The following is an 18363-nucleotide window of genomic DNA, read 5'->3' on the forward strand; positions in this document are numbered from 1 at the left end:
TCCACATAATTTTGGGCATACTAAAATGTACTAAGCACGCATGTAAACAAGGCACAATCATATTCAAAAATCACTAGACGTCAGAATGAGAAGATGAGAGAAGAGGACACACACTGAGTGAAGAGGTTTAAGTTGCAATGACTCATAGTAAATATCTCTTGCAGAGAATGGAAATAAAATAATGAGGAACCACTTGGGAGGCAGTCAGATGCTCAGAACTCACTAAGTGCCCCCACACACCATTATTCATCCAGCTATTTAAATGTGGATCCTAAAGCTTCTCATGATCATTTTCAACACAAGATTTATTTTATCAATACACAGCTACAGACTGTTTTATTAGGTGAGTCATTTTATAAGGATATATACAGTCATGTGAAAAGGTTAGAACACCCCATGAGAGCCTTTGTCTTTTTGAACATATTTAAACAAATGAACATTTGAGCTTCATTTGAACAGTACTGAGAGATGGAGCTTATATAACTAAACAAATACAACTGAAAAAATTACTTTTAAACACAAGTTGTAAAATGCAATGGACAAAAATGGAAATTTACTGTGAGGAAAAGGTTAGGACACCATGTGCCCTAATAGCTGGTATATCCCCCTTTGGCTCAAATAACCTCAATTAGACATTTCCTATAACCATTTACCAGTCTCTGACATCGACTTGGAGAACGTTTTTTCCCACTCCTCCATGCAGAATTTCTTCAGCTGTGTGAGGTTTGAGGGGTTTCTTGCATGCACAGCCCGTTTCAAATCACCCCACAGCATCTCAATAGGATTAAGATCCGGGCTTTGACTTGGTCATTCCAGAACTCGCAATTTCTTTCCCAGACTAATATGCATCTACAACCTTCTTTCTGAAGGCCTCAGAGAGCTCTTTAGATCTCACCATGGTGATAACACTCACTTCAGCAATCAAGAGCAAACCAAACTAATGTCTGAGGTTTAAATAAAACTCCAATGTTCTCTAACGATGGTCTAATCATTGCAGCTGATGTGGTGCACCAGATTCTAATTTTAGACAATTTAAGTAGTAATAAATGTGTGTGTGTGTGGGAAGGGGGGGGGGGGGGGGGGGTGTTTTGGGGTGTCCAAACTTTTTACTCACAATAAATTTACATTTTTGTTCATTACATTTTACAACTTATGTTTAAAAGCCATTTTTAACATTTTATTTGTTTAGTTATATAAGCTCCATCTCTAAATACTGTTCAAATGAAGCTTAAATGTCCACGTGAAAATATGTTAAAATATGAGGTGTCCTAACTTTTCCACATGACTGTATATATAATCAGATAATATCCAGAGCAACCACCGTGTGTAGCATGGACAGCAGCTAGACAGGCTGAGAGTGACTCAATAAGGTCCTGGTAGGTTGTCACAGGTATCTAAAGCCATGCTGACTGGCAGGGAGATCCTGATTTGACCCTCCCTCCCTTGGTCACAGTCAATTATGTCTGTTGGATTCCAGGTCAGAAGCACTGCTGAGATTGGAACTCACTATGCAGTGAAGTGCTAGTGTGTTAGACCACTGTGACACTCCAAAAAAGTTGGGAGACACTCCAAAAAAGCTATTTCCCTCACTTCCCACTTGCTTCTGCATTACACAAACCATTTCTAAGAAGACAGATTCTTTTCTCCTAGTTGATCCCCTGAACTGACTCCTTTTTACTCTACACTGACTCTCTTCCCTTACATTCTCTCTCACCTTTTTGCCTTAGCATTGGGAGAGAAACATTAGGACTTTGGCTGCGTATAAGATCACTGATGGATCGAGTAGCTGTTTGGTTGACTGTGGTTGTGGTTCAACTTAGCGCTCTATTGCTTTTAGCTTTAGTCAGTGGTCAGGAGTATTATTGAGTACCCTCTCCCCTTTGTTCATTTAACAGTGGACTAGGCTACTGTATCACTCAGATTAAGATATCCTTTATTTGTCATATATACATATACAGATGTACAGTACAATGAAATTCTTTCTTCGCATATCCTAGCTTGTTTGGAAGCTGGGGTCAGAGCGTAGGGTCAGCCATCATACGGCGCTCCTGGAGCAGACAGGGTTAAGGGTCTTGATCAAGGACCCAACAGTGGCTGCATAGCAGAGCCTGGATTTGAACTGCCAATCTTCCGGTTGATAGCCCAAAAGCTCTACCCACTAGGCTACCACTGTCCCCTCCTTTGTAGGATTGTAGGAAACCTAATTGTCATGCCATACAGTGATGTCCTCTTTCTATTTTAAACCCCTTGTCACAAATATTCACTCACACTCTCTCCAGTCCTGATATTGGGTCCCTATCCCTTGCTGGTGAGTCTGAGTTACACATAATCCCCAAAGTTTGATCAAAGGAAACATTAGAAGTATTTCTCCTACTTTTGTTAGGTTAATAAAATGCATTTTACAAAATGTCCCAACTTTTTCGGAAATGGTGTAGAACTGTTGAGCCCTTGAGCACCTGTCTGAATCATATTTGATCCAAATTCTAAGTTAATTTGGATAAAAGCAGCTGTTTAATGCTGGAAATGTGAATCGAAACAGAATGTGTGCACAAGGGAATGCAGGTGTCATGTTTGTATACAAGAAGAAGCACTTAGCAAATGGACAAACCCTAAATGTAATTAACTGCAGCTCTAAATGTTCTGTACTCTCTCAGATAAGCCCATCTCTTACAGACTTATCTCTTAAGCTTAATGAATAATCAGGGTTTACACAGAGTCTACAAATTATACTAAAATCTTCTACAGCACCTGGACCCATGTATAAACAACTGTACACAACGACAGTTAATCTCTCATGCTTATCTGTACACTCACACAAACAATAACTGGTAGCAGAGCAAGCAAGTCAGATGTCTTAGTCACAGGGTCATCTAGGTTTTATTAGCATGGGTAATCATGTTTAAATACAGTATACATTAAAACCCACCCATGGCCATATAAGGATATCCTAACTAGGGATAGTGGTAACCTAGTGGGTAGAGCTCTGGGTTGTCAATTGGAAATTTGTGGGTTTGAATCTGTGGGAAAAAAATCAATTACCATTTAAAATGTGTAGATACACTGATACCAGACATAACATTAAAACCACCTCCTTGTTTCTACACTCACTGTCCATTTTATCAGCTTCACTTACCATATAGAACCACTTTCTATTTCTACAATTACTGACTGTAGCCCATCTGTTTCTCTACATACTTTTTTTAGCCTGATTTCACCCTGTTCTTCAATGGTCAGGACCACCACAGAGCAGGTATTATTGAGGTGGTGGTGTGTACTGTGTTGAGGTGTGTGTTGTGCTGGTATGAGTAGATCAGACACAGCAGCGCTGCTGGAGTTTTTAAATACCGTGTCCTCTCACTGTCCACTCTATCAGACACTCCTACCTAGTTGGTCCACCTTGTAGATGTAGAGACGATCACTTATCTATTGCTGCTGTTTGAGTTCACCCGTGGTTACAGGACACTGCCCACTGGACTCTGTTGGCTGGATAATTTTGGTTGGTGGACTATTCTCAGTCCAGAAGTGACAGTGAGGTGTTTAAAAACTCCAGCAGCACTGCTGTGTCTGATCCACTAATAATCCGCCAAATAATACCTGCTCTGTAGTGGTCCTGGGAGAGTCCTGACCATTAAAGAACAGCATGAAAGGGGGCTAACAAAGCATGCAGAGAAACAGATGGACTACAGTCAGTAATTGTAGAACTACAAAATGCTTTTATATGGTAAGTGGAGCTGATAAAACGGACTGAGTGTAGAAACAAGGAGGTGGTTTTAATGTTATGGCTGATGACTGGTGTATGTTCAAGACATTATTGCCAGTAGTCATATTCCAGTATTGCAAGAATACTGCTACAATGGAATGTTACTGGAAAGTTTTATAACGTCCAAAACCCAGTTCTAGCTGGTTAGACCAGTTCCTAAATTCTAGCTAAGAAATCTCTGTTAACAGAGGAATTTTCCACTGTCCTACAATGACAAAGTTGAGAGTATATAAGAGTGATTATTTTCTTCCCTTCTTATTGCTCTCTCTGAGTTTCCATGTGAGACTTTGCCAGTGCAATCCTTCTCTGCAGACAAGAACAAAACTCTTTTCTACGTATAATCCAGTTATTTCATTAAGAGTTTTTCCCCAGGTGGTCCACACCAGCGCCAAGATTCTCGATTCTCGTTGCCACTGGTAGGCTGGGTTCCATCTAGCGGGCATAGTTGGCAGTGCCTTCAGCAGACACATTTCTGCTAGGGTGGGATGACCGGACTATGTGGGTGGGGTCTTCAAATGCTGTGTAAGGACCCTGATTAGCAGATAGAGAGGCGCCTATGCAGAACGAATGGGTGAAAAAGGGTTCTGCTAAGGGCTGCACGTGGGTCAGAGGAGGCGTGAGAAGCAATATACCCACCTCGACTGCAATTAGGGATCCCTCAGCAGGGGAAGACAAATTGACTGCACTAAATTGGGAGAAAATGGGAGAAAATAAATAAATAAAATAGAACAAAAATAAAAAAGAGTTTTTCCACCACAGAATCCTAGTTTTGCCATACAGCCACTGCTGACGCCCAGGGTGTCGTACTTTGTCTGACCCTGCATTTTTCCAAACAAGCTGGGATTACATCTGACTGTCCAGACGTATTTCCTCTCAGCGTAAAGGTATGTTGGTATAGCGAAGTAACCAGCAATAGTTATCATAATCACTAAGAAGAAATCAGAAAGCTGTGCTAGAGTGTTATTTGACTTGTTTGTATATTTCTAAGCCAACAGTTGGTGCCATTTCAGCCAGTTCATGTCACTTTGATATAGGGCCACTCTTTAGAAATGCCCATGGCTTTGAAATGGGATGTCCAATAAGCTTATGGTCAGGTGTCCACATACAATTGGCCATACAGTATTTGTACACTTTTAATTTCACCTGTGTCATAGTGTTTTTGACAATTCATTTGTTTAATTTGTCAGAACTTTAGGCCCTAATGACAACAACTGTTATTTAATTTGATTTAGAGAACAGCTGTATTCAAGTGCTTTAATCGTGCCAACTCAATAAAGATGCAGAGATAATCAAATTTGTTTAAAGAGATAGAAGTTTATTAGGATGAATTAGTTACCAGAAAGAGAAATGTTTTGAATAACAAACTATATTATACAGTACTTCTGTATAAATCATAATCATGTTGATTTTTACATGTAAAAGTAAAGCTAAAAGGCATGAAGAAAGTAAAATATTTTGAAGGGCAGTTGTAGCTTTGTGATTAGGGTACTACACTAGTAATCAAAAGGTCACTGATTCAAGCCCCACTGCCAGGTTGCCACTGTTGAGCCCTTAAGCAAGGCCCTTAACCCTCAATTGCTTAGATAATTGAGTACTGTATTCAACAAATGTAAGAAAAAAATCGCAGATTACGTTTATGCTACTGCAAATATTGGACAATGTTTTGTACATTTGCATACACAAATTCCTGAATTGTAGTTGTTTTGTATGTAAAATAAAATAAGTGGGTTGCCTCACAGCAAGAGAACCCTGGGTTTGATTTCCTTATTGGGCAGCAAGGGTCCATTCTGTGTGGAGTTTGCATGTTTTCCCTGTGTCTGAGTGGGTTTCCTCCAGGCGCTCCAGTTTCCTCCCACGAGTCCAAAGACATGCAGTTACATTAATTGGAGTTATTAAATATTGCTCTAGGTCAGAGTGTTTGTAATTGTGTGTGTGTCTGCACTGAGTTGGACTGGCGACCTGTCTGGGGTGTTTACTGCCTTTTTTATTAGGAATCGGACCCACCATGACTCTGATAAAGCAGTGGTAAAAGAGACAATTAATTAATTAATAAAATAAAGACAAAAGGGAGGCAGCGCAGGTGGCGCAGCGGTAAAAACACACGCTGAACACCAGAGCTGGGTTCTCGAACACATTGTATCGAGTTTCAGCTCTGCCTGCCGGCTGGGCTGAGCAGCCACATGAACAACGATTGGCCTGTTGTTCAGATAGGGGTGGGATATTAAAAGCCGGATAGTGACTCTCTCATAACTAATGCAATTACGACCTCTGCTGGCTGATTAATGGCGCCTGCACAGAGACAGGAAAAGAGCACTGTCAGGGTGTAGCCCTCCGTACACAGTGCTGATCTGCATTGCAATTGTCAAAGTGTAGGGTTAGCTTCGTTCTCCTCAATCGGAGCAGGGATTGGAATTGGTGGAGAGGAAGCATTACGCAATCTGGCAGTTGGACGCGCTAAAAAGGGAGAAAATGCATAAACAAAATATTTAAAAAAATAAATAAATAAAGACAAAAGTACAGATCTTATGCTCTTAACTTCATTTTTTGTATTTTTTATTTACTTGGCTTTAAAATTATAATTATAAAGAAATACTTTGTAACAAACTCTAGTTGGTTGGTTTGATTAATTACTTTGAACAATGTATTCAATGTATTCAGATTTTCTGAAATGCTTTCGAAATCGTAGCCACTAGAAATTGGGTGGTCACTCTATATATGAGATAGCAAAAAGCTTATAAAAGCATTTCTAATTTGTAATTTGCATCAAATCATGAATATAAATTCTGGTATTTAAAATAAAGGTTACATTTTGGAAGTTAGACTGTTTTTAGATTGATAGATGTGAATTGTAGTTGTTTTGTATGTTAAATAAAATAATAGGGTGGCCTCACAGGGTTTGATTTCCTTATTGGGCAGGGTCCATTCTGTGTGCAGTTTGCATGTTCTCCCTGTGTGAGTGGGTTTCCTCCAGGCGCTCCAGTTTCCTTCCACAAGTCCAAAGACATGCAGTCACATTAATTGGAGTTATTAAATATTGCTCTAGGTCTGAGTGTTGTTTCTGCCCTGAGATGGGCTGGCGACCTGTCCGAGGTGTTTTCCCTATGAATCAGACCCACCGTGACCCTGACTAGAATAAAGTGGTGGTAAAACAGACAATTAATTAACAAATAAAATAAAGAAAAAAGTACAAATCTTGTGCTCTTAATTTCAGTGTTTTTCAGTATTTTCTTGGCTTTAAAATTATAAAACAATGGTTTGTAACAAACTGTAGCTTGTTGGTTTTATTAATTACTTTGAACAATATATTCAAAGATTTTCTGAAGGAGGTGGGTGGTCACTCTTAATATGAGATAGCAAAAGCTAATAAAAGCATTTCTAATTTGTAATTTGCATCAAATCATAAACGTAAATTTTGGTATTTTAAATAAAGGTTCAATTTTGGGAGACTGATACTTCTAGACTGATAGATGTTGTGATTTAAGGCAACTCATCAGATCAGTCAGTCAGCAAAAGAGCCAGGATTGAAGATCACCCGTTCATCTATAAATACACACAAAAAACTAAGAAATAGCCTCTCTGACTTAACAGTGAATCATGTCTGATTTAACTGAGAAAAATAAGACTGGGAAAACATATGCGCTGGGAATAAGTGTATTTCACAAGAGATTTAAACAACCCACACACACATACACACACTTCGATGTATCAGGCCAGGCCTGTGTGTGTAGAACCAATAAGACTGCAGTCACTATCCATGGTGCTGAATATAAATCTGCACAGGTCCACATCCACATGCCTTCAGGAGGTGTGCTGAGTTAAAGCAAATTGTTATTAACAGCCCGGCCAGTGGCAAACAGCCTGAACTAATAAATTACACCAAACTCGACTTGACATTGCTGTAACCATGCTTAGCTTTGCAGAAAAAAGTGAATTCACAATTTCCTGTATTCTGAATAAGTTGGGACACTTTTTAAAACACAATAAAAACAAAAATCTGTGATTTGTTAATTATTTTGAACCTTCATTTAACTGACACATACAAAGAAATGACTTTTAGTGTTTTAAATGAACAGCTTAATTTAAATTTATTCTGTAAACATAAATCTTGAATACAAAAAGAATATACACAGTCAAGTCACATTATTACGATCACTTCCTACTTTCGTTGGCGTCAGTACGTAGCTCATGAATGGAGTCACATTTCGTGAGCTGGCTTGGTCGGTATATAAGTGTGTGATAGGCTGTCTGCACATTTATCCCTTGTTGCTGTCATGGTTAAAAGTACCATGGGTGCCGCTCAAGTGGCCACATGAACAACGATTAGCCTGTTAGATTAGCGGGAAAAGAGTGCGGATCAGGGTGTGTCTCTCCGTACGCAAGGCTGATTTGCATATATGCACTCGCCTAGTGTGGGTGACAAAATGCATACTGCCCATGCGTCAGAGGGGGCGTGGATTAGTTTCATTCTCCTCAAATCAGAGCGGGGGTCAGCACTAGTGGAGAGGAAGCATGACACAAGCGGGCAATTGGACGCGCTAAAAAAAGGGAGAAATAGAGGAGAAAATCATAAAGAAATTTTTTTTTTTTTTAAAGTACCATGGGTAAAATTGTTTTCCTTGGAGCAGATGGGATCTTCCAGCTAGACAATGAGACATGTCACACGACTAGAAATGTCCAACATTGGTTGGAAGGGCATGACCAAGTCTTCTAAGTACTACAATGGCCCCCTAATACCCCAGACTTGAACTCAATTGAGCATCTGTGGTACCAACTTGATTGTCATGTTCGCTCTGTGGATCCTCGCCCACACACCCTCCAGGAGCTGTGGGATGCACTGCAGTCAGCATGGCTCCAGATACCTGTGACAACCTACCAGGATTTTATTAAGTCACTTTCAGCCCGTCCAGCTGCTGTCCGTGCTGCACACGGCGGTTCCTCTGGATATTAGCTGGTGGTCTTAATAATGTGACTCGACTGTGTAATTATATACATTATACACAAGCAAAATAACAGTAAAATGTTGTGAATTCTAAACAGATTTAAAACATTCCACAATTCCACATTCCACAGTAAGCTGGCAAACTGGTAACAGATGAGGGACTCATGATCCACCAAAAATAAACATGGGTCGTAAATTACCAGTTTGTGCCAAACTTAGTGAGAGAAGTAAGTTCAAAAAGAATATTTCTTGAAGCAAGATTGCAAATAATTAAGGTATTTTACCATCTACCATACATAACATTTTAAAATAATTTAGGAAATCTGATTAAATCTCTGTCCATGTGGGGCAAGGCAGGGAACCACACATGAATGGGAAAACCGTTGTCAAGTTCTCTGTGACGAAAATGAAAAGGACTATCCAGACAGCAAAAAGTTTAAAAGCCAACCTTTGTCAAGGCATGTGGGTGTATCAACGCTCACAGCATGAGTGACTTGAATATGTGTAAAGGTGCCATTGACATGGAGGCGTATATTGAGCTTTCAGAGAGACACAAGCTGCCGTTATTTTAAGCAAGACAAAGCTCAGTATATTCTACTGGATTGATAGAAAGCTCAGTATATTGTACTAGAAAGATGGAAAGCTCGATACATTGTACTGGATTGATAGAAAGCTCAGGAGTGAAAAAAACTGTTGCTTTTACTGGTCTGATGAATCTCAATTTGTGCTGAGACATGCAGATTGTACAAGGAGAATTTGGCATACAAAATTGAGTCTAGGGCCGTTTTATCGCTGGTGATGTAATTGCATGGAAAATGATTCCCTGGCACACACTGAGCCCATTAGTACCAATTATGTATCAGGTAAATGTCACAGCTTATCTGGGTATAGTTGCCACATGCATCCCTTTTACCGTAATATAATGACATCTAACATCTAACATAAAAATCACAGTGTCACAAAGCACATCAAGTCATCTCAAACTGATTCCATGAACATGACAATGAGTATACTTTTATTTAACAGCCTTCCAGTCACCAGATCAGAATCCTAAAGCACATCCTTGGAAAGAGAAGCAATGGGAGATTTACTGCATAGCTGTGCAGCTGTTACATAATGCATTCATAACAAGAACCAAAATTTTAAAGGAATGTTTTAACGTACCACTGCTTTGAGCGCAGGTTGGAGTCATACCCAGTAATATTATAGTGTTCCTAATATTTAGGACTGTATGACAGCATTTCAGGAACAATTAAGTATTTCTGTAGGCAAAGGGTGAACCTACTCCTTAAAGCTAGTTTATAGGAGTTTATAGCAATTATAAGGTTGGGCTAGTGCTGGATTGGACTGTATGATGGTACATTCGATATACCGTCTTTGATTCCTCATACCGTATGGATTTTTCAAATACCGCCATACAGTAGCATAGTTAATACAACAGCTGTATGCTTCAGTAGGCAGCAAATCATATAATATTGTTCGCCGCTAAAAGCACTTCTGAGCGCTGTGCAGATTAGATACAGCTCACTAGTTAGCCAGGTACCGTTAGCATGACAGTGGTAACAGATGAGAGAGGATTCCTCAATAAGGGCAAAAAAATTTACAAAAACAGATGGAGGATGAAGAGAGGAAGACCAAAGATGCACCGGAAGAACCTGCCAGTTCAAAACAGACTAAAACACTATATACTTTGCAATTTGTCAAGCCACGGCTGTTGCAAACAATGACATTATGAAGGCAGTAGAGAAAGAAGCTTTCAGAGCAAGAATTAAAACACTGGATTCCAGGTATGTCTTACGGGGCGAAAATACATCAGGTCAGTTGCAAAACCAACATTATAAGCAAACTGGAAGTGGAGATTATAAAGCCAGTGGTCAAGTTGTACAGTGGAGTTTGCAAACATTGTTTTATTTGTTAAAGGGAGAGCTAAGGGTAATTGTACAATACTTAAATATTAAATAAACAATATTTTTTATTGCACCTGCTTCACGCGTGAGTCCATCATCTATTGTGTCATGTTGTGGGGCCAAGCAAAGCTTACAGTACTCAAAACCTTCATTATATACATGGTGAAATTAAAGTTTAGTATTCTATGTACTCATGACAGTGGAATAAACCACAGTCATATAAAAAGTCCCAGTCATACAAAAAATATATACTGTATATACCGTGATATACAGTGATACCGCCAAGCCCTAGGTTGAGCCCTGATGTTGGATGAGAATGTTTGGCTTATGATCAGTGTCCCAATTCATTCCAAAGGTGTTCAAGTGAGGATGAAGTTTCTCCACAACAGACTTGTCAAATCACACAAAACACACTTGGGGAAAACTGTTGTCACAATGTTAAAAAAAATTTTTTTTATATATACATCTGAATTTGAGTGGCATGGTGGCTCAGTGAGTAGCACTGTCGCCTCACAGCAAGAAGGTTTGATCCCCAGGTAAAGCGGTCTGGGTCCCTTCTGTGGGGAGTTTCCTCCGGGAGTTCCGGTTTCCTCCCACAGTCCAAAAACATGCAAGTGAGGTGAATAGGAAATACTAAATTGTCCATGACTGTGTTTGACATTAAAACTTGTGAAGTGATGAATCTTGTGTAATAAGTAACTACTGTTTCTGTCATGAATGTTACCAAAGTGTGTGAAAGATGACGTTAAAATCCTAATAAATAAATAAATACACAAATATTTAATAATAAGAAGGCGTGTCCACATATATTTTGCCATATATTGTAAATTAATAAATAAATGAATGAATGTGGTTGTCATGTATATTCTGAAATGCACTGTAGATCAGAGTGTGGAACAGTGCTTTTGTCATGTGTCATATATTATATGGTCCCTTATTATTGAGTTTAGGTGTTTCAGCAACACATACTGTATTGCTAACAGTTAATGTTTCCAACTTGTAGCAACAGTTTGGGGAAGGCCTTCCTCTTCCAATAATGAATTCATTCATTTGTTGTCTATCACTGCTTTATCCTATTCAGGGTCATGGTGGGTACAGGTCACCAGATGAAAGGTAGGCACAGGTCGCCAGTCCATCACAGGGCAAACACATACACGGACAAAGCTAGGGCAATTTAGTATCTCTTGGTGAGAGGAAACCCACACAGAAGGGGGCAAACTGTTGCCACAATGTTAAAAGAACTGATTTTGTTTTAAATAACGTATTTTTATACACCTGAGATTAATTTAATGTGTCCACATATACACCGATCAGCCATAACATTAAAACCACTTCCTTGTTTCTACACACATTGTCCATTTTATCGCTTCACTTACCATATAGAAGCACTTTATAGTTCTACAATTACTGACTGTAGTCCATTTGTTTCTCTACATATTTTGTTAGCCCCCTTTCATGCTGTTCTTCAATGGTCAGAACCACCACAGGACCAGTACAAAGTAAATATCGTTTGGGTGGTGGGTCATTCTCAGCACTGCAGTGACACTGACATGGTGGTGGTGTGTTAGTGTGTGTTGTGCTGGTAAGAGTGGATCAGACACAGCAGCGCTGATGGAGTTTTTAAACCTCACTGTCACTGCTGGACTGAGAATAGTCCACCAACCAAAAATATCCAGCCAACAGCGCCCTGTGGGCAGCGTCCTGTGACCACTGATGAAGGTCTAGAAGATGACCAACTCAAACAGCAGCAATAGATGAGCGATCGTCTCTGAGTTTACATCTACAAGGTGGACCAACTAGGTAGGAGCGTCTAAGAGAGTGTATAGTGAGTGGACACGGTATTTAAAAACTCCAGCAGCACTGCTGTGTCTGCTGAGAATGATCCACCACCTAAATAATACCTGCTCTGTGGTGGTCGTGTGTGGGTCCTGACCACTGAAGTATGTAGACAAACAGATAAGTAATGGTAGAACTACAAATACAAAGTGCTTCTATATGGTAAGTGGAGCTGATAAAATGGACAGTGAGTGTAGAAACAAGGAGGTGGTCATAATATTATAAAACAGTACATTTGCCATATATTGTAAATGAATGAATGTGGTTGTCATGTATATTCTGAAACGCACTGTAGATCAGAGAGTGTGGAACAGTGCTGAATGCTGGACTTGCTTTGCTTCATGGATGAGTCATGCTTAGAGCTGTGTGGGGGGAGGAAGGATGCCATGTTTCCTCAAACTGGTCTTGTTTTTTTCTTCATGTGGCCACTGTGAACTGTCAAAATAGCTTATCATGCAACAGTTGTTTACAGAAAGAAGTATACGCCAAGTCTTGGAATGGGTTTTAAAGCAAAGTGGTGTCATTCATTTACCATGATGCCTGTGTAAAATTAGATTTGATTCTTAGTAACCTATAGTTTCATGAATAGAGACTTTAAAATAAAATAAAAAATAAAAAATCATAGTTTATATTCTGGTCTTACAGTGGAGTGGATGGGTATTATGATTGTACGGGCATTTATTGCAAATGTAATATGCATTTTTAATAAGTCAACTGACAAAATAATACAGTCACGACATGTTAATGTATAGATCAGAATAAGCAAGCTGTAAATAATGTAAAATAACATAATTAATAAGCAACAGTATTGATTCAGTTCAATTCAATTCAGTGGAAAGTGATCCGCCAGTCTGGATGCACTTAATATAAACCTGCATATGAATCACTAAAGCTGAAGTGTGTGTGCGCGTGTGTGTGTGTGTGCGCGCGCGCTGCATGACGTACCGTATGTGGCACAAGTGCCAAGCTGGTACCATGCGGTCAGTACAGCCATTAGGATCCACAGGCGCTCCGACTTCATCTTCATCCTCATGTTCATCTTCACGTTTACGTCCGTGTGTCACTGCGGGTCCAGCAGAACCGCTAACCTGCCCTTCCCTTCTCTCTCACGATCACACCGACACCGACATACTGAACCGCACTGACCAAACGACTCCCGAGTCCCGCCGCCGTGTACTGAGTGAACAGAACACTGGGTTTCTGGGAAAGTGCGCTCAGACCGAGCGTTGGTGAAAACAGCAGTGTGGCGCGAAAAAACACACGAGGGAGGGAGTGGGAGCCTGAGCCAGCCTGAAAAGTGCTCTCAGGCAGGGGTTCTCTAGCCCTGCCTTAGATACACTGATCAGCCATAACATTAATACCACCTCCTTGTTTCTACACACACTGTCTGTAGTCCATCTGTTTCTCTACATACTTTGTAGCCCCCTTTCATGCTGTTCTTCAATGGTCAGGACTCTCCCAGGACCACTACAGAGTAGGTATCATTAGGGTGGTGGATCATTCTCAGCACTGCACTGACACTGACATGGTGGTGGTGTGTTAGTGTGTGTTGTGCTGGTATGAGTGGATCAGACACACCAATGCTGATGGACTTTTTAAACACCTCACTGTCACTGCTGGACTGAGAATAGTCCGCCAACCAAAAATATCCAGCCAACCAGGGGCGGCTTGTTCCTTAGGGCGATCGGGCGACGCACCACCAAAGGGCGAAAGAGAAAAAAATGTTCTATCACAGCTGTGACTGTTCTGGAGTCTGTCTTGCCTCGGAATATCGTAGTCCAATCAGCTTCGAGTTGTGTTCCGTACAGTACCGCCCCTTTTGGGGTGACTTCACTCTAACTGAAAATCGCCCCAGATTGCTCTCATATACTCTCATGTTAAGGCTCTTTTTTCGAACTGCAGGCGTTGCAATGCAATCTGAATGGGTTCCGGGAGGGCTCGCACTTACGTGCTTGCGTCACACGTAACCTGGTTTCGCGATCTCGTCACCATGACTACCATTATTTCAGTTCGGAGCAACTCCATCGTGTAATCAGGATAAATTAGCACCTTAAAAATTAGGGCCACCCAGACCAAATTCAAACATCAAGTATCTACAAAGGGGGGGAAATCATATAAGTTACAAGTAAATTACAAGTAAGTAATGTCATTTTTAAATTGTGATTGCACTTATCTCCATAATTGTTTAATTTGTACTTCTTTATTCATTGCACATCAGCCCCGATGCCAATCTTTATTCTGGATCTGCTGCACCTAAAATAAAATGCTATCTGATGAAGACTGAATTGAATTGTTAGTGTGAAGGCTTTACTTAATTTTATGATTAATGGTAAAGCTGGTCTCTCTCCATGTTCAAAGTTATTTGCGAGGGCAAACTGACAGATGACTTAAGATGTTAATTATTTAAGCTTTAATTTACCCATTATATGGGTCACCTTGGCCATCATCGCAACAATTGGAGCTGATAAAATGGACAGTGAGGTGGTTGATCGGTGTATTCATTGGTGGACATTCCGTTCCAAAGCCGCTTCTTCCAAAACCATGGGCATTACCATAGAGTTGATTGGAAGAGGGGGTGGCACAGTGGCTCAGTGAGTAGTACTGTTGCCTCACAGCAAGAAGGTCCTGGGTTTGATTCCTAGATGGAGCTGTCTGGGTCATTTCTGTGTGGAGTTTTCATGTTATCCCTGTGTCTGTGTGGGTTTCCTCCGGGAGCTCCGGTTTCCTTCAACAGTCCAAAGACATGCAGGCAGGCCAACTGGAGATACTAAATTGCTCTAAGTTTGTGTGTGTGTGTGCGTGTGTGTGTATGTTTGCCCTGTGATGGACTGGCGACCTGTCCAGGGTGATTCCTACCTTTCGTCTGGTGAATTGTAATCACCTCAACCCTGAACAGGACAAAGCAGTGATAGACAATGAATGAATTGAAGCCTTCATTGAAGCTTTTTAGATATATTAATGGTTGGACATACCACTCCAAAACCACTTCAAAATCACAAGTTGGTTCTTCAAAAACCATGGGCATTAATATAGAGTTATTGGAGGGGGCAGCACGGTGACTTTGGTGGATAGCACTGTCACCTCACAGCAAGAAGGTCCTGGGTTTGATTCCTAGATAGAGAGGTCCGGGTCCTTTGTATGGTTCTTTGTGTGGAGTTTGTATGTTCTTGCCTTATCTGTGTGGGTTTCCTCCAGTAGCTACAATTTTCTCCCACGGTCCAATAGATACTAAATTGCCCTAGGTGTGTGTGTGTGTGCTTGCCCTGTGATGGACTGGCGACCTGTCCAGGGTGTGAATAGGATAACCCTGAATAGGATAAAGTAGTGATAGACAATGAGATAATTAATAAAGTAATGACTGGAAGAGGAAGGCCTTCCCCAAACTGTTGCTACAAGTTGGAAACATCAACTGTTAGCAATAGGTATGGCTGAAACACCTAAAGGGGCCATAATACATGACACATGACAAAATATACTGTCTGATAATAGTTTATAATACTGACAAGCCAAAACATTAAGACCACTCTTTAAAGATGTGCTTTTAAAATGCTTATTTTGTAACTAATGTGCATGTTAGTGAGGGTTCGATTACATGTTGGACTGATGCTAAGTACTCCTAGAACACATATTGAATGCAGCAGATGTGTTAGCATACAGATAAGACTTTAATAAAGAACAAATCCAGAAAACGACTTGGTTTATTTATTTATTTATTAGGATTTTAACGTCATGTTTTACACTCTTTGGTTGCATTCACCTCACTTGTACATCTTTGGACTGTGGGAGGAAACTGGAGCATCCGGAGGAAACCTACGCAGACATGGGGAGAACATACAAACTCCACACAGAAAGGACAACTTGGTTCAAGTTTCTCTGGAACAGCAAGTGGTGCTCACAGACAGCAGTGTTCAGTATCCACCAACAGTGGTCTGAGGAGGGACAGGCCACAAACTGCCCGCAAGTTTTAGGCTGGCCTCATTGATGCCAGGAAAGATGAAGGCTCTTGGATCTGGTCAATAGAAAATTGAAGTGGATCAAACTGCAGATCATTTTAATACTGTTCATGAGGTTGATGTGTCAGCACAGTGCATTGATCCCTTCTGTGTATGAGCAAGACTGAGCAAGCAGACAATGCAACTAAACACTGGCGCGATAGAAGGTCAACTGGTCTGAGGATTCCCATTTTATGGGATTCAACATATCATTTACCTGCTGAAAAGTTGGCAACAGGATGCTCTGTAGGAAAAACCACCTTACAATGTCCAGAAGATGAAGGACCTGCTGGTAAACTCCCTAAACCACAGCTATTATTTATGCATTTTCTCCCCAATTTAGTGTAGTCAATTTGTCTTCCACTGCTGGGGGATCCCTGGCGGTCGAGGTGGGCGTATTGCTGCTCACACCGCCCTTAGCGGAACCCTTTTTTACCTATGCATTCTGCACAGGCGCCTCTCTATCTGCCAATCAGGGTCCTTACACAGCGTTCGAAGACCCCACCCACATATTCCAGTCATACTGCCCTAGCAGAGACGTGTCTGCTGCAGGCACTGCCAATTATGCTTGCTAGATGGCGCCCAGCCGACCGGTGGCAACGCCGAGTTTCGAACCGAGGAGTTCAGAATCTCAGCCCTGGTGTGCTAGTGGAATATCCAGCTGCGCCACCTGGGCGCCAGGACTCTTTTTTTTTTTTTTATATTTACGCATTTTACCTTTTTTCTCCAATACAGTCATATCCAATTACCCAGTTGTATCTTTCCTCTACTGCTGCAGACCCCTAACCCAACCAGTTTAGTGTTACACAGTCAGATGCTGCCAACAGTCTAGATTTAGCTTGTTATGAAGCACTAGGTGTGCTAGGAGTAGGATTAACTGGAAACTTAGCAAGGTAGTAAACAGTGATAGGAAATCTCAAGTACTTCGGCCAGTTTTGATCTTCTTTCTTAAATATAGAAACAGTGATGATGTAGTTTTTGAACTACTAGCTTACAGAGCAGTAGATTGAGAGTTCAAGACCCACTATTGGCAAGCTGCCATTGTTGGGCCATTAAGCAAGGCCGTTAACCTTTAACCGCTTGTTCTGTGCTGAATGAAAAACTGTAACATTATGAATAATATAAAAGAAGCATGAATCATTCATTTCAGTTTTTCTACCATGGATAAGTAAATATGACATGCAGACATCAATTGACCATTGTGTAAATACAACCCCAAATCAGGAAAAGTTGGGACAGTATGGAAAATGCAAATAAAATAAAAATGCAGTGTTCCTTACATTTACTTTGACTTTTATTTGATTGCAGACAGTTTGAACCCAAGATATTTCATGTTTTGTCTGCTCAACATCATTTCATTTGTTAATAAACCTCCATTCCTGCATTTCAGGCCTGCAACACATTCCAAAAAAAGCTGGGACAGGAGCAATTTAGGGCTAGCAATGAGGTGAAAAAAAATGATGCGATTCCAAGCAAGTGATGTCAACAGGTGCAATGCAAAACCACATGCTGCACACATCACCAGTGGCATAACTAGGAGCTCACGGGCCCCAGTGCTAAAAATCTTTTGGGCCCCCTCAACAAATTTCACCTTCCCCTCAGTAGTTACGCCCCTGCACATTACAAAGGCATGGCTGCAGAAGAAGAGGGTACGGGTGCTGGACCGGCCTGCCTGCAGTCCTGACCTGTCCCCAATACAGAATGTGTGGAGAATTTTGAAATGAAAAATGCGACAATGACGACCCCGTACTGTTGTACATCTTAAGACGTGTTTGCAGGAAGAATGAGACAAAATAAAAGCTGAAACACTAAATCACTTGGTATCCTCGGTGCCAAAATGTCTTTTAAGTGTGGTGAAAAGGAATAGCAACATTACAAAGTGGTAAATGCTTTACTGTTCCAACTTTTTTTGGAATGTGTTGAGCAGAC

The 18363-nt window shown here is 40.7% G+C and overlaps 1 protein-coding gene across 1 annotated transcript in view; it reads right to left on the bottom strand.

Annotated features, from left to right (window-relative positions):
* Positions 1-13598, bottom strand: part of ptprnb (protein tyrosine phosphatase receptor type Nb) — a 58259-nt gene extending 44661 nt beyond the window's left edge. Inside the window, exon 1 of the mRNA XM_062997669.1 lies at positions 13388-13598. Within this exon, the coding sequence (XP_062853739.1) occupies positions 13388-13481 (94 nt within the window). The 5' untranslated portion in view covers positions 13482-13598. The remainder of the gene's footprint in view (positions 1-13387) is intronic.
* Between the last annotated feature and the right edge of the window lie 4765 nt (positions 13599-18363).

The sequence above is a fragment of the Trichomycterus rosablanca genome, chromosome 6 (genome assembly GCF_030014385.1).
Source record: "Trichomycterus rosablanca isolate fTriRos1 chromosome 6, fTriRos1.hap1, whole genome shotgun sequence".
Taxonomy (NCBI): Eukaryota; Metazoa; Chordata; class Actinopteri; order Siluriformes; family Trichomycteridae; genus Trichomycterus; species Trichomycterus rosablanca.